General features: G+C 47.0%; 2 protein-coding genes across 2 annotated transcripts; one reads left to right on the top strand and one right to left on the bottom strand.

Annotated features, from left to right (window-relative positions):
• The first annotated feature begins 3,403 nt into the window (after positions 1-3,403).
• Positions 3,404-9,824, top strand: LOC121059396 (omega-hydroxyceramide transacylase-like). Its single transcript, XM_040536192.1, has 7 exons — positions 3,404-3,645; positions 4,338-4,561; positions 6,002-6,067; positions 6,553-6,762; positions 6,845-6,905; positions 7,400-7,622; positions 9,702-9,824. Exons 1-7 carry the CDS (start codon positions 3,453-3,455, stop codon positions 9,730-9,732), a joined length of 1,008 nt encoding a protein of 335 aa, XP_040392126.1. The 5' UTR covers positions 3,404-3,452; the 3' UTR covers positions 9,733-9,824.
• Positions 8,356-20,581, bottom strand: PNPLA1 (patatin like phospholipase domain containing 1). The gene is made up of 9 exons (XM_040536191.1): positions 19,932-20,581; positions 16,954-17,186; positions 15,826-15,891; positions 14,283-14,495; positions 13,831-13,891; positions 13,581-13,721; positions 13,178-13,283; positions 12,582-12,692; positions 8,356-12,010 (listed from the first exon to the last, which is right to left on the bottom strand). The coding sequence occupies exons 1-9, from the start codon at positions 20,131-20,133 to the stop codon at positions 12,007-12,009; spliced, it is 1,137 nt and encodes a 378-aa protein (XP_040392125.1). The 5' UTR covers positions 20,134-20,581; the 3' UTR covers positions 8,356-12,006.
• Positions 20,582-21,309: the final 728 nt, after the last annotated feature.

Below are 21,309 nucleotides of genomic sequence, written 5' to 3' on the forward strand. Positions count from 1 at the left end.
TCTGGAAAGCCACATGCCCTCTGCAGCTCATCTTGCAGTCTAAGTTCTTTTTTTCAAGTGCCTGTTGCATCAGCAGCTTCAGGGTTCAAAATGCTCCCAGATCATCCTCCACAGTGTTTGTCCCTTCCAGGGGTCTTCCAACTGTCATGGGGGTTTTTAGATCAGTGATGGGCACTGCTGCAAGTATAGCTTGGTTAGGAAATTTTGGGGGGCGATTTGGCACAGCTTGTCTGAGCTCAGCCCTTCCTAACCTTTGCCTTTTGCCCTGAACATCCTGACCAGCTAAAAGCTTCATTGTCCAGGATGATGAATTTAAAGTAGCTGGACACTGCTGTCTAAGGAGAGTGAATATGTGTCATATATGGCCTACTGAAAAAACATTCAGGATACGGCTTTTCTGTTTTTTCTCAGTGGCAGTCAATGTTTCAGGACATCCAATGGTCTGTGTGGGAAGCAATGCACCTACAGCTCACAGCTAGTTAAATCCTGCAAGGTACAGCAGTACAGGCTCATCTGCTGTGCATTTAATGTATTTGACAAATCATGTGCTAATGCTTAAAGTCTGACAAAGCGCACATCCGATTCAAGTGCTTCGCTGGCCCTCAGAAATGTACAGAAATTACTTCCTCAAAATCTCCTTCCTGAAATGACTTGCACATCAGAAACGATGTATGGGTTAGGAACACCACTGGATTCCCAGAACAGTGCAGCCACAAAGTTACAAGTTTTCGTTACAGAAGATCCGTGAAAGAAACATTTTGCTCTGGCTTCAGTTCCAAAACATGCCACCTTTGGGAGCCAAGATAACATCTTGGCACTCGTCAGCCTGTTCCCTGCTGTGTCCTGACTATAGGTAGGCTGTTGGGTGGGCTTCTAATTAGTTTTAACACCATAGGAAAAAATCCTACTTTGTGTATTGCCACTGTCATTCATGTCATGAATGCACGTTTGTGTCTTCTCCATTTGTCTACCTGAAGAGGAGCTTCAAACTGGCACACCCTGGATGGCTGCTTTGCTCAATGCCAAGCTTGGCTTTGTCCCCAGAGCTGGGATGAAGAGGCAAAGGAGCAAGTTTCGTCTGCTAGGAGCTGTTTCTCACCCCATGCTGAAGACATGGCATGTGCCAAGCAGCGTGAGGGCGTTTGGCCTGGTAAAATACAATGGGCCTAAAACTCAGGAAATCACACAGAGATGTACACAGTTTGCATCCTGTCCTGTTGCCAGGCAAAGAGTGGCCGTGAAGTACCTTCTGCAGTTCCACAGCAGGACTTCTCAATTACCATCAGTCATGTAACAGTAATTCTATCTGGGTCACTGCTATTTATAGGTTACGTGGATTTCGCCTACGTTGACAGCCCCACTGATGAGGTCTGGGTACCTTGCACTCTGACACCCAGGGCTGCGTAAACAGTCTTGAATTTTTCTTTTTACTAATTCTTGCTCTTTTCAAAAGCTACCAATGACAGTCTGAGGTTCTGAAAGACAAGGAGAGGTGGCGGTACCTGCTATTGATGGAGTAAAAAGGTGGAGACTTGACTTTCCTCTACTTTTCCATTGTAAACACTGTTTACTTTGTTCTACAAGACTGGATAGAAGTTAAATGGATCTACAAGATTTCTCAATAATGCAGAAATGCAATTGAGTAAAATGTGGTCTGTGTGGCCTGATTTGTGCATTTGGCTTGTGATTTGAGCAATATACTTGTCTAGCTGTGTTTGTAAAGTAGTGTGGTAATCTATCATATTTCTAGCTCCCTATCCATGCTGCTGACTTAGGGGAGGAGGGCTTGTACCCAGGTCTGGAAGCAATGGCAATGTTAGTGCTTTTGCAAGGCTGGAGCTATTCCCCCACCCTCCACCCTGTCCTAAAGTTGTATGTCACTTTTTCTTAATCTCAGAAGCTTTCTTCACATGGCTCACCAGTGGATTTCAAACTCCAAATCCCTCTTGCATGTGATAAACAGCACCGTCTGGAACTGACTCTTCTCATGGAGGTTACGCTAAAGGGTAGACAGACAATTATTTCCCATACTTTTTTTTTCTCTTTGACTAGGCGTAGAATATATTCCTGTCATCCTGAATTTTCCATTTTTCTTCACTCTTTCCCCTTTGCAGTTCAACACTGGGATCTGCAATGCTCATAAAGGTGTGTACAAGGAGCTTAGTGGCTTGGCTGCTGGGTGGAGCTGGGTGGTGACACACACAGCTCCCATGTGGAATTGAGGCTGGATTAACGCTGTGCCAATGGTGCTCAGACAGGAGTTAAGGGTTTAGTGGAGACAACAGCCCTGTTAGCACCAGCATGACCAGCACAGCTGCTATGCTGACACGAGGGTTGCTTTGCAGTCCCCTTACATAGATCAGGTCTGCACCCAGACACAAAACTAAAAGTACTACATCAACACACAGCAAAAGGAAAACAAACCTCTCCTAGGTGGTTTTGGAAGCTTTTTCACAAAGACATTGGATAGATCTTCATGCATCTTGCGGAGAAACATGTCCAAATTTTGTTATTTGTTGGACAGCTGCCTCTGCTCTTGCCCAGCTTTCAGTGCTGCTTTTCCACACAGTAGTTTCCCAACATGTCACCAAGCTGCAAGACTAAGAAGGCCTTGGTGGATTATTCCTGGGTGGATAATCAATAGATCACCATGTTTGTTGGACTTTTTCACCCTTTTTACTTTCTTATTGACTTACTGCTCTACTGAAACCTCAGCCATTTAGGAGGCAGATTAAGCCAGGACTCATTACATGTACTCTGAATTTTTACCATTTGTGAGCAAACTCAAACCCTAAAATTGTGGAACTAGGAAAACAACTTGAATTGTGATTTATTTCATAATCCAATCACCTTCTGCAAGTTCTCTACTCCATAGGACAGGGTTTGGTAACCTGTGACAAATGGGACAAGACAGTTTTGAGTAGCATCTTGCAAGACACTTGTATACCAGGGAATATTTGCTGCTTCCTACCTACCAATAGTCTGGAAACTTAGGCCAGGACCCCATGGTACCACTCATGCCATTCACCATTTTAGGGAGTCAGCTTTTCTCTCTGGAGGGCTCAGAAATGAGCCTCTGTTGACCCCCGGGCTGCTGCGCTGGAGACATGTGGCCCTCCATACTGCCTGGGGCTTTTACCCGGCAGCTCAGTGCACACCTTTCTTAGAAACGTATTGCAACACAGTTCATTTATTTTAATGAGTGGCCTTAGGTATTAAAAGACATCATCACGTCACACGTTTCTGCCCACTTTTGTTGTTTCAATAGACATTTGTCTTTGAGATCTCTGTCATATATAGAGATAAAAAGACACCAAGAGTGTGGCCAGAAACAGCCAGAAACAGGAGCAGGCTGGGAACAGCCAAGCATCGTCTGGCTTTAGGAGAGACTTGTGAGCCTATCCTGTGCAGCTGCTCTCTTGTGACTTGAGCATTTTGTGTCAGAAGCGGTAATGAAGATAAAGAGAAATGAGAGATCTTTCTCTTTACTGCTGAGAGGCTGCAGTTTCATGCAAGTGTATGAAGCTGGAGTGTTAAAGGCTTTGCAGGAATTGTCACCTGAGATACTGAAATCTGCATCCAAGATCTATGGGGCATCTTCAGGATCGATTTTAGCTGCATCGGTATTGTGCGAGTGTGATATGGGTAAGGGCTATGCGCTTCTATTTATTCTCTGTGTAGAGAGATCAAATGTCTAGATATGCTGGAGCTGCAAAAGATCTTTTTTAGTTGTTATCCTTAATCAGCAATTAATTCCTCAGACTTTTACAGTAGTTAATTCCTCAGAATTTTACTTTGTTTACATCTTTAAGATTGAAAGACATGGAAAAATTAACCAGCACAGAGAAAATACGCAAGGTATAGTTATCAAATAAGTTGTTGAGTCTTATTAATTTGAATTAATGATAAGTCTACCTAATATAAGAAATAAAAATGTCCTGTGTAATGTTTGGGGGTTTTGGTAGATTCATAAAACAGAAGGGAAAGAAAATATTGAATGTGGAGAGGATCAGTATTACTGTCCCATGAATTAAAAATAAATTTATAGTCACAGCTCAGAAATACACTAAGACGTAGAGCAAACAAGATTTTCTTCCATATCTCCAAATTTTATTTTAAGATGGAGGAAATAGAGAGATGGGGTTAGAAAACAAAATACTTCTGCTTTTTGCAATGTTGAAGTTATTGGAAAATCTGGGTCCACACATGAGAGCTTCAGCCCTACTGAAGACAATGGCTCTTTATCAGTATTTAACAGCATGGTGAAATGCCCTTTTTCCAGGTGGAAATACACCTGAGAAAATACATAACTAATAATTGCTTTGTCTTGGCTTTAGATGAGTTGCAGAAGCAGTTCATCAGTGGTGATATATACTGTTTCAAAGGGCTTTTATCCACTCGAGGGAAAATCCTTCACGTCCTAAAGGATGCCTTAAATAAATTTCTGCCTGTGAATGCCCACCAGCTGGTATCTGGGAAACTGCATGTTATCCTCACCCGCGTGCATGACTGGAGAAGCGTGACAGTTTCAGAGTTTGCCACAAAGGAGGACCTCATTCAGGTGAGAGCCTCCCAGGTCCCCCAGGGGAGAGAGGAGGCTGAGTGCGATTTATCTTTGCCCCGCGGGCATCCACGAGGGAAGCCTGGCTCTTTGCTGTGATTTGTCCTCACTGCCCTCTGAAGCTGTGGTGATTTTGCTCAACTGGGCAGCTGAGCTCCACCACAACCGCTGTCTCATTTCCCCTCCTCAAAGAGAAAGGGGGAGCAAATGCAATGAAAAGGGCTCAAGGATTGAGATAAGGACAGGGAGATGACTCAGCAATTATAATTACGGGCAAAACAGACTCATCATAGGGAGATTAATGTAATTTATTACCTACTACTAACAAGCTAGAGCAGTGAGAAATTAAAAACAAATTAAAAACACCTTCCCCCCATCCACTGTCTTTTATATGCTCCCCTTGAGCAGCTCAGGGGAACGGGGAATGGGGCTGCGGTCAGTCCCTAGCACTTCGTTTCTGCCTCTCCTTCTTGGTCCCCTTGCTCCACGTGGGGTCCCTCCCACAGGATGCCATCCTTCCTGAACTGAGCCTGTGGGGGCTGCCCTCAGACAGCAGCTCTTCAAGAACTTCTCCCATATGGATCCGTATCATGGGGTCCATCCCTCAGGAGCAAACTGCTCCAGCACAGGTCCAGCATAGGTGGCCGCTCCCTCCAGATCACCTGCTCCTGCATGGGCTCCTCTCCACGGGCTGCAGCGTGGAGATCTGCTCCGTGTGGGACCCATGGTTGCAGGGGGACAGCCTGCTCCACCAGGGGCCTCTCCACAGGCTGCAGGGGAACTTGCGCTGCGTGCCTGGAGCACCTCCTGCCCTCCTGCTGCACTCACCTTGGTGTCTGCAGGGCTGCTTCTCACTCCTTGCTCTCCCAGCTGCTGTGGTGCAGCAGGTCGTTTTTTTGTTTGGTTGGTTTTGTTTTTGTGTGTGTGTGTGTGTGTGTGTGGTTTTTTTCCCCTTCCTTAAATCTGCTCTCACAGAGGCACAAACAACATCGCTTATTGGCCTGGCTCTGGCCTGCGGGCGGGTCCCTTTGGAGCTGGCTGGAGCAGGCCCTTATCTAACATGAGACAACTTCTGGATTCTTCTCACAGAGGCCACCCCTGCAGCCCCCCACTACCAAAACCTTGCTACATAAACCCAATACAGAAACCAGACAGGGCGGCAAGCTGAAAAAAAATCAAAAATGATCCCTTTTGATTCCTGGCTGAATTATATACAGGCCTGCGTACATGGGAAGCATAGTAAGGTGTTTCACAGGTTACCTTCCTCCTTCTCTGCCCCTGGCTGTGGATATCCTCTGTGGTCTGGTTTGCAACAGCCAGTGGTGCCCAGTGACCAAGCAATGGGTCCCATTTCAGTATCCACAGATGAGCCACTGTCTCCAAAGGCAAGACATTTTCATGGCTCTTTGCCCACCAATGCACTTGTTTTCTCTCCCGTAGGCCCTGTTATGCAGCTGCTTCATCCCTTTGTGTTTTGGCTTTCTCCCTCCTCTGTACCATGGGGTGGTGAGTACTCCAGTGGTCCTGAGATCATGTCCTAGGTCAGGCCAAGGGCCCATCTTGCCTGTGTCCTTCCTCCATTGGTGGCATTAGGTGTGTTTGTACCCGTGTTTGCCACCAAAGTTGCTGAGTGCTGTGCAGAGGGAAGAGCTGAACCCAGGTGCCCCACTGCCTGACTACAGTACAGACCCAAGGGACCTCCTCACAAAAGCAGCTACCCTTAGTCTTTAGGGTTTGTGGTGTCTTTCTGCTACATTTTCCCACTAATCTGTTAAAGAATAAATGTTCAACAGGGAGACAGGATGTGGTGGTTGTAGACCTGGAGCACGTGAAAAGGACAGTGCTCAGGGCTGCTCCCTGGGAGACCTCCACAGCCCCCATCCCTCAGGCCTATTTGTGACTGGGTGGGGAAGAAACGCCATATGCACGTATGTGACACAGCTCTCCCCTCTTGGAGAAGGTGGCTCAGGGTTCCTTCTTTTCTCTCCTAGCGTTACGTTGATGGGGAACTCGGCATGTGGAAGGCCAACTTCACATCCCAGACCATGATCACCGTGTCTGCTTTCGCTGGCGAATATGACATCTGTCCCAAAGATTGCCCAGCTGCCTTCTTCAATTTCCAAATCTCTGATTGTATTTTACAGATATCAAAAAAAAACATCTACCGTTTCCTGTGTATTTTCCAGTGTCCCACAAAGCAAGTGAGCTACTTCTACAGGTACCCAGAGCCATGAGGCCCCTAGAGCTAGCTCATCTGTCCTGACTGCTACCTCCCTCCTGCAGGTTTGTGACCAGTTTTATGACGATGGCTACCAGGACACAGTCAACTTCTTAAAAAACCTGAGTAAGTGGTTGGGAATGAGGAGCAGGTAGGTCAGGTGATTCTCTTACAGTGCTGGTTTTCTGACAGAGGGTAAGGGATATGCTGCTGGCACATATAAAGTGACCGGAAGAGAGACTCCAGCATTTCTGACATTGACAGGATTACTTGAGTCCCATCCTTCTTGTGTCCAATGCTGAAGCTCCCTGTTTACTCCTTCCCCTCTGAAGGTGTTAGGTCACCTCTCTTCTTATGACATGCTGGGAATGGTAGAGTTTTCCAGGGAACAGACATGAGAAGCATGGGCTCTGGTGCCTTGTGTGATGTTAGACTTATCATCCACTGATGCACAAAGCTGATGCAAACAAAAATGTTTGGTGGTCCCTAACCCAGAAACCCAACTCAGATTAGCTATGCACTGTGGTCATCAGTCCTCTTGTTTTCCAGTTGCCTGTGGTCATGCCTCGCATTGCTGAAGTTGACCCATAACCTGTGAGAACTGTCTTCTCTTCCTCCAGGTTTATTTGGTATAAATTATCTTGCTGAGGACTTTACGCTTCCATTGGACAAGGAATTGTGTCAGAAAGGTGAAGGGACCCTGCACAGGAAGCCAGAAGCAAGAATACTTCACTCCAGGGCCACAGACCCTGAGGACATCACCAAAGAGAACATACTAAGCATCCAGACAGCACATGAAGTGGAGGAGGAAGACCCACACCACCCTTTGCAACCATCAGAAAGGTAGAGGACCAACCCTTTTTTTATCCCATCAATTTTCATTAGCTATGTGACACTTGCCCTGGTCTGAAAGGTTATTTGGGTTTTTACAGGCTCCATGAGCTGAAAACATCTGGAAAGGGAGAGATTCCCCTCAGTGGTTATTAGCGAAGCCTTGTACTGAGCTTGTTTTGGGTGATGTTTGAGGGCAGGTACATTTCCCCTGCTTCTCCCTGGCAGACTTCTGACAAATAGCACCTGAACTCCCAGCTGCCCACATTATCATTTCCCCCACAGATGAAGTACAGATCTTAGTCCGTGGCTAGCTCAGAAAGGCCCTTTGGAGGAGTAGCTCTTTCTTATCAGAAAGTGACTTACATTGTGAGGTAATAACTGGTTCTGCCCACACATCATTTAATTAAGGGTAAGGGAAGGAGCAGTATGTCTCAATAGTTAGGGCTGGCTTTGCTATGCCAGTCAAACCAAAATTTCTACTTAGTTATTCCAGCGTGCAAGAAAAGATTTTTAGAGCTGCAGATAAACCTCTGCCTGAGTTGGTTTTAAGCAAAATAAGCCAAGTTTAAACCCAGAACTTCTAGTTTTCTGAAATCCTGTGCAAAAATAATGCTCAATCCCACTTCAGTTTTGACAGGGAAAACTGTTGAACTCTAAACATTTCAAATTCCAGTTTGTATTTTTGTTACTAGCAGAATACAATGAAGTACATGCTAGGGTGCATCATTGCTTTTCCCTTTATTATTTCTTTTGTTTTTTGGAGTCTTCCAGCATTTCCAAGTTTGTCAGTTTAGGGGAAATTACACAGCTTTTCCAACATGGTGGTGATTTAAAATGTTACCACATACACTGAAGAAAAAAATGAAAAAAGATACAAATATAGTGGCTTCTACACCTAGGAGGACCACACCAGATGAGAAATACAGAGGCGGGAAACAGGGCCCTCACCATTCCATATCTAAAAATAAAACCTTGGAAAATGAATGCAAAACCTTAAATGAAAGCAAAAAAGACATTTCATTTGAAAACCAGTGTAAAGTACTGACAACTCAACCTGTGGAAAGAGACCTACTGTGAAAATGCATAATAGTTTGCATGCTTGCTTGTTTATCTCAATCAGCCTGATCTACATGTAGCTTTTGAAAGCAGCAGAGTAGGAAACAGGTTTATTTGGATGTTGGACAGGGTCTGGACAATCAGGGGTTCCTTTGTCTCTAGTTTTGAGGGTAGGAATTAAAATGAGCTTTCCCTAAGCCAGCAGCTGGGCTATAACAGTTTTCACTAACCTAAGATCACCTGTGGTAGGAATCAAGACTTATTTGTTAGGCCAGATAACAACCAAGACATCAGTAAGGGCTCAGTCTCCTGGGGAGAAGTGCCTCAGATTTTTCATGGCTGGGAAGGAAAAGCCCTGATTTAGGTCAGAAAAAGGCTATTTCATTGTCTACGTGTACAACGCTGTAAGGTCATTGGTGTAACTAAATAAGTAAGGGTATAAACCTGCACACAACTCTCAACTGTGCTGATTAAGCCAGAATAGCTCCAAAAGGACTATTGTTTGTGTAAGGCTTGCACAGGAGCAAAGTTCAGGCTAGATTAGTGAGTTAATCACAAACATTTGCCTCTTTATCCATCTGCCCAGCAGGACATTTTGCAAGCCCTTAGTATCTAACATAGAAACAGAGTCAGTCCAAGATAAAACATCTGCAGCAAAAACCCTGAGACACAGGATAGGACACATTTGTTTTGTTTTCGCTCAGTTGCATGGATCAGGCCCCAAGACTTCCCTCCCACTGGATCTAGGGTGGGATCTAGCTTCAGAGAAAGTGCCTACTGCTTGGATTGTGTCCAAACCTTCATCACAGCTACCTTGGGCTTCATATCTCTACGGGATTCAGTGTAGACTAATCCAAGCATCAGAACAGCAATATGGGGACATTATTTTAAGGATTTCAAAACATGCTTATCCTATTACATTGGAGATAACAGGAGGGAAGGAAGCAGCCCTATCAGGTATTTGAATCCAGTTTGTCACAGAAGGGTCAGAAGAGTCAGTCAAATTGACCAATGTGGTTTTACTCCCTTTAGGGATTTGCCAGCTACAGAAGATTGTTCCTAATACATCTGCTACCTTTGACCCCGGTTTATGTTTTAAAGAGAAAAGTGCAACTTGCAACCCAGCCTGCTGACACACACCCAGATGCATTGAAGAGCACACTGGCAACAATGTCACCAGCACAGGCTGGGCCACAGCACTCTTCCTATAGCCCCAGGCCTCATTACCCTACCTTAACAGAGCTGTTTGAGGAGAAATACATAATCTACTGCATGGTTTGAAGGGGGTGCATCTGGCTTTCCCAGCTTGTATTGCCAGGGTCGAAACAAGCTCCTGCATGAGATGATTCAAAGAAATGTCAAACTTTGCCTCTGCCCCTTGCAAAGATTCCTTTGTGCCATTAGCCCCAAGCTTGTGCAGAGCAGACAGCACCAGATGTGCTTGCTTGAAAAGATGAAGGCTTAATAAAGCGTAAAGCAGCTGATATGTATGATGAGTCACTAAATACTTAGGTCCTAACACACCTCTGCAGGCTTGTGGTATGGGAGTTCTGTTTTAGGTGTTCCCTGTAGGCTGTTTTTTGTTAAAAGAAAATTCCTGAAGTTTTGCTAGCTTTGTTTGATGAAGCACCATACCACGTAACTGGGGCAGGTGAGATGCACTTGGTAGTTCAAGCTATGCTCCTGTTCTGTGGCTGAGATTTGCAGACAAACTTAGTGGATTTGGATATCCAGTTCTTGTATGACAGTTTTCTTTGGGGGATTTTAATTCCCATTTGAGAGATACTGTAACTGTCTGAGGCTGACTGAAATGGCCCTATCCTGCTAAAGGGTGGTGGTACTTGCTAGAGAGACCAGGAGCCTGGTAGAAAAGCTGTTGCACAGTGGGGCTGTCTGCCTGCAAGGGAAGGCAGAAGTGCAGTATAAGGTAAAGCAGATGACAGGTTGACCAGCCCTGCTCCTGCCTGAGAGTGGTGTGTGTCTCTGTCCCACCTCCACTTTGACCTGTGGCAGGGTAGATAGTCATAGTTCATGAGCTGGTTTTGAGCATCCCAGCTTTAGCTGAGGGGCTTGAGTTATATAAATCTGTCCAGTATGGAAGGGAGATAGGAACAGGTTTTGATGGATCCAACGAAAACAAGCACCAAGGTTTCTTTTAGCAAGCTCAAAGGTGCACATTGCAGAGAGAGTATTTCCAGGTCATTGATTTCAAGCAGAGATAGCAGAATGTAATTATATTAATCTTTGACTGAGCAGTCATAGTTAGCTTTGAATCTGTTTATATCAGTGCAGCTTTCAGCTATCCCACTCTCAAGCATGCAGTCCCCAGAGCTATTTGTATGAAACTTCCATCTATACTATTTCCCTTTGTGCAATTAAACAAGCTGTTTATTCAAATAAACAGCTTGTGCTGTTGTGCTGTTTACTGCCCATCAGGAACCAACAAATGCGGGAGACTTGGTTGGGGATACAGCCAATCCATCAGCATCTGATGAGCAAAAGGTGTTTGGAATAAGAGTGCTGCCATTTTTTTCTACTTACAGATGAGCAACAAGAGGTGTGTTTGCCTAGATTGTACACTGCTTGTATCAGCAAATGACAGAATGATGAAAAGAACTAATGTATTTGTGAAATGTCAGCTCTCCCTGTGTAATAGATACAGTCTCCAGGACTGCAATGCTTTGAAGAAGGAGAAGGGTTAATCTTTAGGCTTCTCCATCCTTCCTTCTTAATTGATGCAAATTCAGTGTGGTCCAAAGGTGCCCCTACATCCACTGGCAGGAAAAGCAGGCCTCCAAGTGCATTTGGAGCTCAAGAGTAGGTAGTTGGTAAAATAATTTCAGGAAGCGAGATAAAAATGAATTCATGCCCAGTGCTATGCTCCCTAATGCCTTCCCATCTGTGTTTCACTTTGAAAGTTTTTGACACGTTTAAAATGTAACATTTCCTGGCAAATGCCTGTCCTGCAATCTGGATTAAAGAAGGGAGAGGGATGCTTCTGGTGGTCAGTGGCTAGGTAAAACAGTGGCTGGGTCATACATGCATGCAAGTAAAGATGCTGGATCCCTCCTGTGCAGCCTGTGGTTTGGCTGCAGATGCAGCACTGCGGTGCTTTTCCTTGGCCATCATGTTAAAGCTGGTCAGGCCTGGATGGGGAGACTGCAGCAATAACTCTAGAAACAAAATCAGCCCATTTCCCCAAGTGAAAAAGCCATTCCTGTAAAACTCCACAGACAGCAGCCACGCAGCCGTGTGAAATGATCTCTGGTGTCACCCACTGCTTCCTGGGATGGAAAACTACTTGGCGTTGGAAAACCCCAGGGCCCATCCGGGATGGTTACCTATGGGAACAAGTGGGTGGTTAATTGAGCCAGGGTCAGTTAACCAGTATGGACAAAAAACATAAAATAAAAAAATAAAAAACAGGGATGTCTGACATTGAAGGACTGTTTCTTGGATGAGGAATTGCACAGCAATAGCTGCCTGCAGGATAAAATCTTTCTGTGCCAGTCCCTTTCCAGCTGCCTGCAAAGTAACTTGAAAGCAGGCTTTGGGTAGGCACGGCTAAAAAGTCTCTGGCAAGTTAACTGCCTTGAATACTTGAGAGTTCAGTACTAAAATGCCACTTGGGATTTTGGTGGACATGCCTCACGTGTCCTCCTAGGACAGAGCCCAGCATATAAATGTTCTGGAATACATTGTCATAGGGAAGTGGCGCTAGGCTGTTTTGTAGCTTTTTTCAGATGTTACTGAATAAATAGTACAACATCCCAGGGTAAAAAATAGTTACTTTAAAGATGAAGTACCCCAGATTGGAATTTTTAGCAAAACTCAGCTTCAGTGATCTATGGGTGAGCTCCCCTGGGGTTTCCCTGCTCTGCACCCTGCCCTCCCTCTGCCCAGGCATCTCACCCCCTGGCCATGGCTCTCTTAGGCAAGCCAGGCACCACAGTTTGGAGGAGCTTCTGGAACTGTTTTGCCAGGGAGACGATGTCTTCCAGCAGCTTCCACAGCTGCTTCAACCTGCAAAAGCAAAATAAGCAGGTGGAGTTTAAGGTCTGGTAAGTACAGCAAAAGGGGGAGAGTCAACAGCAAATGCACGTGGTGATGCTCTTTTCCATACCCAAGTAATCCTATGCTTGCTGCACCCACTCTCTCAGGGCTTGGCGTCAGAGAATACCAAATCTTCCTGCAGAGGAAGGAGCTGCTGCTAAGTTTACCTTGCAAAGGCAGTGGGTGTGCATCAGCTTGCCCTGGTTCATAGTAAAACAGGGACTTGCTGCCAGCGTGCACTGCCCCAGAGGCTGCTCTTGGTGTTTCCTGTAGAGCTGCCACCTGAAGGATACTACAGCCTGTTACACACCCCAGCACCAGGCTTGTAGGGGTGCCTGTCTGCCCAGAGCTAACCTGGCACTATGTCGCTTCAGCCTCTCTTGCCACTGCTGAAGGCACAACCAGTTGTTTCTCTATCAGTCTCAGCTTTGATGCCTTTATCAAGATGGTCTTACCCCTTCTTGACAAAAGCCGGCAGCTTGTATGGCTGCAAGAGGACCTTTGACAGTGGATCCTGCAGTCTGAACATCTCCTGCTTCTTCCACCGAGCCAGGCCTGCTCCCATGGGTGACAACACCAAAGTAAATAAAGACCAGTCATTAGAAATAACCCAATAAAGGCAACAATTCCTCCCGTCCAGCCACTCTTGCTGCAGCTCAGTCCATATGTACCGAGCCCATGCCGGGATCCAGCTTGAGCCACTCTTACAAAGCCTCTTTGCAATGGCTACTGCAGCTATAGACATATTTACCCTAATAAGAATCTCAGTAATGCCTTAAATATAATATTGAACCCCTTAAAGCGTTTAGTGGCCTCAGCTACCCCCAAAACCCAAGGTCAGCAACCTGAATCCTCTACCTGGAAGGAAGTGTGGCGCCAGGTACTGTGGCACCCATTTGCCCAGGCTGTTCAACATCCCGTTGGGCTGCGGAAAGTCGCTCTTCCCACACATGCTGGCAAAGCGGAAATTGCCGTCAACGTAGTTAAAGCCAAAGGCATCTGTGAGCCATGAAAAGAAAGGGCTGATGTTTGGCCAACCGCATTGGCTATGCGCTGCTGAGCAGGTCGTGCTTCTAGGCTGCCCTTCGGGTCCTGGGGTAATACTTACTGTTCCTGCACAGGAAAAGGGCAGTGTCCTGGTACCCTTGGGAAAAAATGTCGTTCAAGATCTGCAAAGAGAAACACTAGAGGTCACTAAAGAGCTCTCCATTCAGGAGAGAGAGGCAGAATGGATGCAAAGCTGTTTTGCTGTGGAGGGTTGGGAGTGACAATTTGGGACGGAATTTGGGTGGTTTCCAGCCACCAACACACTGGTCCTTTGCAGGCTGTCAAACAAGGCGGGACCCTATCCCAGGCTGGTCACCCATCAGCAGTGTCCACTAAAAATACACTGCAAAAGGAGTGGGGACTGCCCCAAGGCAGTCAGCGTCTGACTCCTTCCCATGAAATCCAATTAATTAATGATGGAGACTGATGTGAACCCTAAAGCTTGGGAAGGCAGATCCAGCACTAATTTGTTTTAACCAAATCAAAGGTAGGACGAGGGCCTGGTGTGCTTACCATGGTGCTAGGCGGAAAGAGGGCATAGCTGATCCTGCACAGGTTTTCTACCGAGATCTGAATGCTGCCATTAAAGATCTGGAAACAGTAGAAGATGGCGGGACAGTCCCGTGGACAGATATCGAGCTCTCCCGTGAATGGGGACACAGTGATCACGGCTTCCTCCAAGCTGGAGACAGGCTGCAGACCTGTGAATCCTCCATCAACGTATCGCTGAAGGGGAAGAGCAGAGGCAGGATTTGCTCCAAGGGTTGCTACAAAGCACGTGTGAGGGCAGCATCACCTCGCCTAGATGCCAGCATCTGCCAGCTCCTTCTGCTGGGTGCCCTGCCCGCAGCACCCAGATGGCTCCCCAGCCAGGTGCTGTATAATCCACAGCACTTCTTAAAATGGAAAAATTATTATTTTAGTTCATAAAGCTTTATAAAGTTGTTAAGAAGTCATACAGGGTCATATAGATTTAAAGTCTTGAATCTCAGGTTTGGTCTTTTTCTGTTGTTACTGTGAGCCCAATCAGTAGGGTGCCCACATTTAATAAGTGTCTGCAAATCCCTGGAGAATTACTCACTGGGCAAGGAAAATGTTATTCATTGTATTCCAAAAGGAACTGGAATTTAATGCTCAGCTTGGTGGGATTTGAGGTTACAAGGACTGCAGCATATCAAATTATAGGCTAGTGAAATACCAGTTCAGAGGAGTCTCATGGAATCATAGAAACACAAGGTTGGAAAGGACCTACAAGATCATCTAGTCCAACCGTCAAGTAGCAACATCACCAGGCTCTGGGCCCTGCACACACTGTACGCTTTGTGTAAAAGCTCTGCAGCATGGGTCAGCTCTGGAGGCCTGGCCACAGGCAGCCATGGACACCCGAGGACTGAGCAGGGCCCATCAGTGCAGATCAACAAGAGCTGAGGAAAGGCCCTGGCTTAAAACCAACTGCAGACCGAGTATCATGGCTTCATGGGCTTTGACACACAAATGGGTCGTGATGCATTAACTGCTCTGTGGTCTGCTGCCACGCTGCATGGAGAACGCGAGGTGCTGTGCTCCTCCTTCACTGAGGCTTAGCAGGAAGCCAGACCAAATCTGTTGACTTCACTGCAGTGTTTCATAGCAAATGAATGCGCACATGGTTGAGGGAGGATCCTCCCACAAACTTTTGATGTTTCATCCATGCAAGTCTGCACTTGAGTGAATGGAGACATCTGTGCTGCAGACAGATCCTGCCCGGGGTGACCGGATTGCGCGTCAAAGTCCCGAGTGTGGGCGTCCTCTCATCCCACTCTGGAGACCTGTGAGGCAAGAAGTAGTTATCCAGGCTCTGTCCATAGGCAAAACATCAGGGGGCTCACCAGATGGCCATTCACCCTAGATAATCATGGGATGGTATGAAGAGCATGCTAAAAGGCTTTATCATCTTCCATTAACAAAAGAAGGTGCCTAGACAGGTACTAGACAACCTCCCTGCTGAGGGGAACATACGGTTTAAACCCAGGAACATACTGCTCCAAGCATATGTTTTCTTGAAAATATCACTCACCACACCTCGGTAGGATGGAGGGATGAACCCACAGTAGATAGGAAGAAAGCAGCTGCAGATGAGAGCCTGGGGGAGGAGACGAATTGCAGAAGTAAATGTTCTTATCAAAGTTGCCCTGAACAAAGGCTGCTCAGCTGGGTGCCTGCAAATTCAGGCTTGACAAACCATCTGGAGCCGGGCTGTCAGCACCACCTGGGCTTTGCATGTGACTGTGCCCAGAAGAAATGTTTCAAGAAGGCCAAAACATCTAATTTCAACAAAGCTTCTCTGGATAAGGGCATACCACTTCACTTCTTATTTTGTAGCTGCCAGCAACATTAAAGTTGTATATCCATATATCACTGTCCAAATGCTGCTACTAGCAGTGGCAAGGTGAAACTTTGGGGTCATTTTTCAGACTTGAGGTTTTTGGACAAAACCAAAACATCCTCACAATGCATTTTCATTCTGCTGGGTGTATAACCATTTTTTACCAATCTCATCAGCTGGGAATGAGTATCTCAGGCTCCTGGGTTCCTCTGGGGCACGCACCACAGGGTGAACACCAGCAGTTCTGCTGTCCTCCACTGGGACAAGCAAGTCCATGATCTCATGGTCAGCTTCATTAAGGTTTTACCCTGGGATTCTTTCCCTGGCAGCCAATTTGCTGGCTAATTAGCTATTTGTGGTTCAGCAACAGAGGCACTTTGTCCAGATATTTCCTCCCAGGAAAGTACTGAGGAAGTTAGAAAAATTACTGCCAACAGGACTTGGCCAAGAAGAGACCTGTTCAGGAAGCCGGGAGGTCTTGTTAGCATTAACAGCACTCTTTGCAAAAGGTCATTAGCACTTAAAGCTGGCCAACATGCCAGCATCAGTTTTTTGAGGCTGGAAATAAACCTTCTTCTCTATAACAGCATGATTTATTCCTGGCTGGCTTTGGACCTAACAGCATCCTTCTCCCTCTCCTCCCTCCCTCCAAGCCTGTTGGAGCTGATGGTGATGGGACCATGGCTTTGGCAGAGCTTCCTGACACTCTTCCTATCTTGGGTAGAAAATAGTGCAGTTAACAGCATCGATGTTTAGGTACTTCCACCCTAAGAGGTGGGTAGAAGTCTTCCTATGGGCATCAGAGGAGGGTCCCGTTACCTGAATGAGCTCCTCCTTCGAGCTGAACTCAGAGACCATGACGTTTTGGCCGTCCACTACCCGCGTGAGTGAGATGTGCAGCCGCCCCGAAGCCACCTGGTAGGAGTCCTCTGGCAGCCTCCGCTGCAAAACAGCCCTGATATTTGCCAGCAAGCTGCACTTGGGAGAGAGAGGGCCCAGGATGGTTTTCCTGGCTTCCTTGGCAGTTGCAAAGAAAAATTCCTTTAGGTCATCTGATACGGGGCGGGGGGGGGGAGGAGGGAAAGACAGAGAAACAGTCAGTATTGCCGCTGCCCCTAGAGTTATATTTTCAATCCTATTTTTAACACTGCACACAGTTTAAGTATTTTATGGATCTGAGCACTATACCCTGGGATGACACTGCTGCTCTAACTGGGGACATGGTGATGAGGTGGAAAGAGGAACTTCACCCCCATGGTGTCCTCAAAGGACAACATGCTACTGAGCACAACCCCATTGGTGACATCCTCATGAGTGCTGAAGAGTGCCTGTCAAGGGTTAGGGACAGGCTCCAAAGTGCCCCAGAAAGGGGGAGGCAGCACAGATGTGGGGTTGTCAGTGCCAGTGTGACTTGCACAACATATCCCTGCTCTGTGCAGGACTTTCCTGCAAGCTGGGCATCCTGTCTGCAGTGTGCTGGGCCTCCCCACCCATCTGAGCCCTGGCGACCTCCCAGCTGGTGTTAAAAGTCGTTGCAGACATTTGCACATCCCAGACGCTGGATCAAAGGAGGAGAACTGCAGAGCCCCAGATGAGGGGGCAGCAGCCAGAGGTTTTGGAAGTAGTGGGAGGAAGAGAGTTTCAGTAAACCCCGTGGTCAGCACTGCTGGACTGATCCTTGGTCTGTTTGATGAAATGGAGAGGTTACCTGGGGGAATAGCCCACCTCAGGCAGCTAAGCTGTGGCCTTGTAAAGCTTTTCCAGCTCCCCAATCCTGCAAAGAATGATCCTTATGCCTGGGCAGGCTCACCAGGACTCTACACTAGCTTTTGTAGGGGCAGAGGTGCTGTCTTGGGAGATTGCTTTAAAAGCACAGACAGACAGACGGTGTCCTGAAGGCAACCGGAGCAACACAGGTATTAAGAGGTGTTATAACAGTTTGAGCGGATGTTTAGGCCATGTGGTGCGATGATTAACTCTCAGTGGGTTCATGTAGGGTCCTCAGGGACAATGAAAGAGCTGGAGACACCCCAGGCACTGCCTGGCTGCTCTGCTCCCTGGCAATGGGGAAAACCTGAACAACCAACCTGTGAGCTGCTGGGCAGGCAGTGATAGCTGGCTGCAGCTCCAGGGGCTCTGGCCAAGGGCATGAGGTTGGTTGGGCTGACCCCCACATGCAGTGCCATCACTGTCCCGCTGCATCAGCTTGCTGGTGACAACCGCGTGTCCAAGAGGTGACTGGTGGGATGGCAGGGGACAGCCTGGCTTGGGGAGCGCTGAGCTCCTCACCCAGCCCAGGCATGCAACTGCATCCACCCCATGAGACACCTCTCCAGGGGCTGAGCACGCCCTTAACCCTCGTTCTGCCCCTCTTCTTGGCTAGAAACTTGGCTACGTTTGGGCCTCATTGCATTTCCCTTATTAGAAACCCAACCAGATACATCACTACTCAAAAGATCTTTTCTTCTTCTGGAGAAGGTGCTTCGGATACAAGATCATCTGAGCATCTCCACTAAGGGGCCAGTGCCCAGCCAGCCCAGTGCAGCAGCCCCCTGTTCCAATGCTGATGCCACTGGTGAGAGCAGCTGGACCGACCTGCACTTGTGGGAGCCCCAGCTCCATCCCATTGCACCAGAGAGGAGAGCACTAGGGCCCTTGCTGATTTGTAGGGAAGTTCATCCCCACATGGGCAGAAAGGTTTCTGACAGAACATAGCCTGTTGTTTTGTCTAAATTTATTTGCCAAGTTCTGAATTATTTTTAGCTCCAGCTGAGTGACTCTAGTGCCCATCAGAGGTTATAAGTGTTTTACATTTCCTCCTTGCTTTCTCTTTTATTATTTTGACCCTAAGAAGAGTGCCTGGACCCTGATCCTCCTGAACATCCATATCGCTTGATGCAGAGGCTGGATCAGCATTCAAAGGTACATCTTGCATACACTAGTTTATATACAGACTGCAATTAGAAACACGGTAAGATGTGATTATTAAAGTGGATTAACTGCTCTGAATTAATTCTACGTGCAGATTTATTGCTAAGGGGGCCTATTTCCACATTGTCTAAAGTGGTTCAGAGTAAAAACCTCTTCTGCAGCAATAAGAGCTCCAGCCAGGAGTGAGGACCGCCGTTCCCCTGGTACATCCTGTCCCACAGATGAGCCTTGGTGCTTTTGCCAGCAGGAAAGCTTCTCTGCTATCTAGAAACAGGCATTGAGCGACATCTTCCCTTGTGCTGGATCAGTTGGTTGGGCTGACCCAAGCAGCATGCAAGTGGGGCTGTTAACCCTACAGACACCCATGTGGCTGCCACTCACATCCCTAAGGATGCTAAGGGGTCTGACCCATGGGGAAAAGGGGGGATATTATGTGGGCATAAGCACGTTATATGTGCATATTATAATATGGCATAAGCTCAGCTGAACTTGCTTTGGGACACTTCTCGGCACTCCCTGGAACTGGCAGCAGAAGGGAAGGAGATCTGCTCCTTCAGCAGGAGCAGGTGGATGAGCCAATGCAATATACAGGTATGTCCAGATTTGCACATGTGGTATCTACCCAACCATCTGAGACAACATTCAGACAGCAATAACTGGCTTTTTCAGCTGACACCACCCAAAATTGCTTCAGGGTGACTGCCAAAAGTGACATCACCTGAGGATTTCTTTTATGCCTTATAAGTGATATGAGTTGCACCAGTAACACATCCCACCTCCCAACAGTGCTTAAGACATCATCACCTCCCGTTCCATTCTGAAATAAAAATTCTGTAGCAAAGAAACCTAGGCGGTCATTGCCTTACCGAGGCTGATGCCACACACAACAGCGGCAGCGATGAGTGAGCCGGCGGATGAGCCATAGACCTTGCAGGCGGATTTGAGCAGCTTGGGAGCCAGCTCCAGGAGGGACTGCACCACCCCAACCTGGTACAGGGCAAGAAAGCCACTGCCTGAAAAGGATAGCGAGAAAGGGGTGCCCGAAGCCCGCAGATCCTCCACAGTCATCTTGAGGTCAAATTTCTAGTTCAATGTCACAAGCCGTCCTTCACCATGTAAACGTCAAGCTCTTATCTCCTCTGCTTTCCTCAGGCTCCTCTCTAGCTGCAGCGGAGTTCAGAAGATGGATTTTTTGCCTTTTTTAATGATAGATCCCAAGGTGTTTACATTCACAAGCTACTTCAGTTGCCTCCTGTGCTAAAACCAGATTTTCCCTGGTCTAAACAGCTCCTGCAATCCTCAAGGATGGCCAGCTCCACTGCTCAGGGCGGAGTCAAGACTTCCCTTTTATAACGAGTGATCCTAAGTCCCGTCAGCGGCCACCTGGAGATGGTCCCCACACTGCTGTGCCACCATGCATCAAAGCAGCCACGCAAATTTTCCTCTTTGCTTCATGCCTTGTTCATCAGGGGTGTTTTTCTAAATTGGATTCACCTTCAATCCTGGCTTAGGCACAGCTCAGTACTGAGTGAGTAAAGGCTTGTATAAGACACTTAAAGCCAGAGGGTGTTACACAAGGAGTGGATGTGGGGTGTTACACAGAGTGCTGTGATAGGTTTGGAAATATCTCTTGTAATTGCTCCCTGTCAGAAACTTTTTGTCTCCGCCTGACTTCTGGATATTCTTTGGCAAGAAACCCAAGGAGCTGGATTTTCTTTTCTCTCCCCCCTGGCTCTGTGCTTTGTAAGGCCCCAGGAGGATCCCTGCAGCAGCGCTGTGCTCCCCAGATCCTGGGATACCGACCCAAAGTGCAACTGCCTTCAGGCTGCCTCCATTAAAAATTAAAAACAGGGAAAAAATGAATAGATTTCTAGTGCCTTTTTTTGCCTTAATAACCTAATGCTGCTGTCAACATGCAGAATAAAAATTGTCATTTTAAATAGATTTATTAAATATTACTAAATAATGCGTCACTTATGTTGTCGAAACACATATGCATAGTGTTTAACGAATAGTACATACGCTACCTTCAAGGTTGTGCGTTTATTATACCCATATGCATAATATGGACATGTACTTAACAGGCATGCTTCAGGAGAGACTTCTCATTCCCTGGGCTGGTGTGAAAGCCTGGCCAAGACACTGCAAGGAAACGGGACTGTCCCAGCATCCAGAGGAGACCTTTGCAATGCTGTTCCCCCCTGAATCTCAAGAACTTTCCTTGTCCTCTCCAGCCACGGCTGA

The sequence above is a fragment of the Cygnus olor genome, chromosome 24 (genome assembly GCF_009769625.2).
Source record: "Cygnus olor isolate bCygOlo1 chromosome 24, bCygOlo1.pri.v2, whole genome shotgun sequence".
Lineage (NCBI taxonomy): Eukaryota > Metazoa > Chordata > Aves > Anseriformes > Anatidae > Cygnus > Cygnus olor.

Excerpts from the sequence above, each read along its gene's own strand:
- LOC121059396 (XM_040536192.1), top strand. The coding sequence starts at position 3,453 with ATGAAGATAAAGAGAAATGAGAGATCTTTCTCTTTACTGCTGAGAGGC. Across the intron at positions 3,646-4,337 it reads ATTGTGCGAGTGTGATATGG|ATGAGTTGCAGAAGCAGTTC; the intron begins GTAAGGGCTATG and ends TCTTGGCTTTAG. Across the intron at positions 7,623-9,701 it reads CCTTTGCAACCATCAGAAAG|GGATTTGCCAGCTACAGAAG; the intron begins GTAGAGGACCAA and ends TACTCCCTTTAG.
- PNPLA1 (XM_040536191.1), bottom strand. The coding sequence starts at position 20,133 with ATGACTGTGGAGGATCTGCGGGCTTCGGGCACCCCTTTCTCGCTATCC. Across the intron at positions 15,892-16,953 it reads CGAAGGAGGAGCTCATTCAG|GCTCTCATCTGCAGCTGCTT; the intron begins GTAACGGGACCC and ends CTCCTCCCCCAG. Across the intron at positions 14,496-15,825 it reads CTCCATCCTACCGAGGTGTG|CGATACGTTGATGGAGGATT; the intron begins GTGAGTGATATT and ends CTTCCCCTTCAG.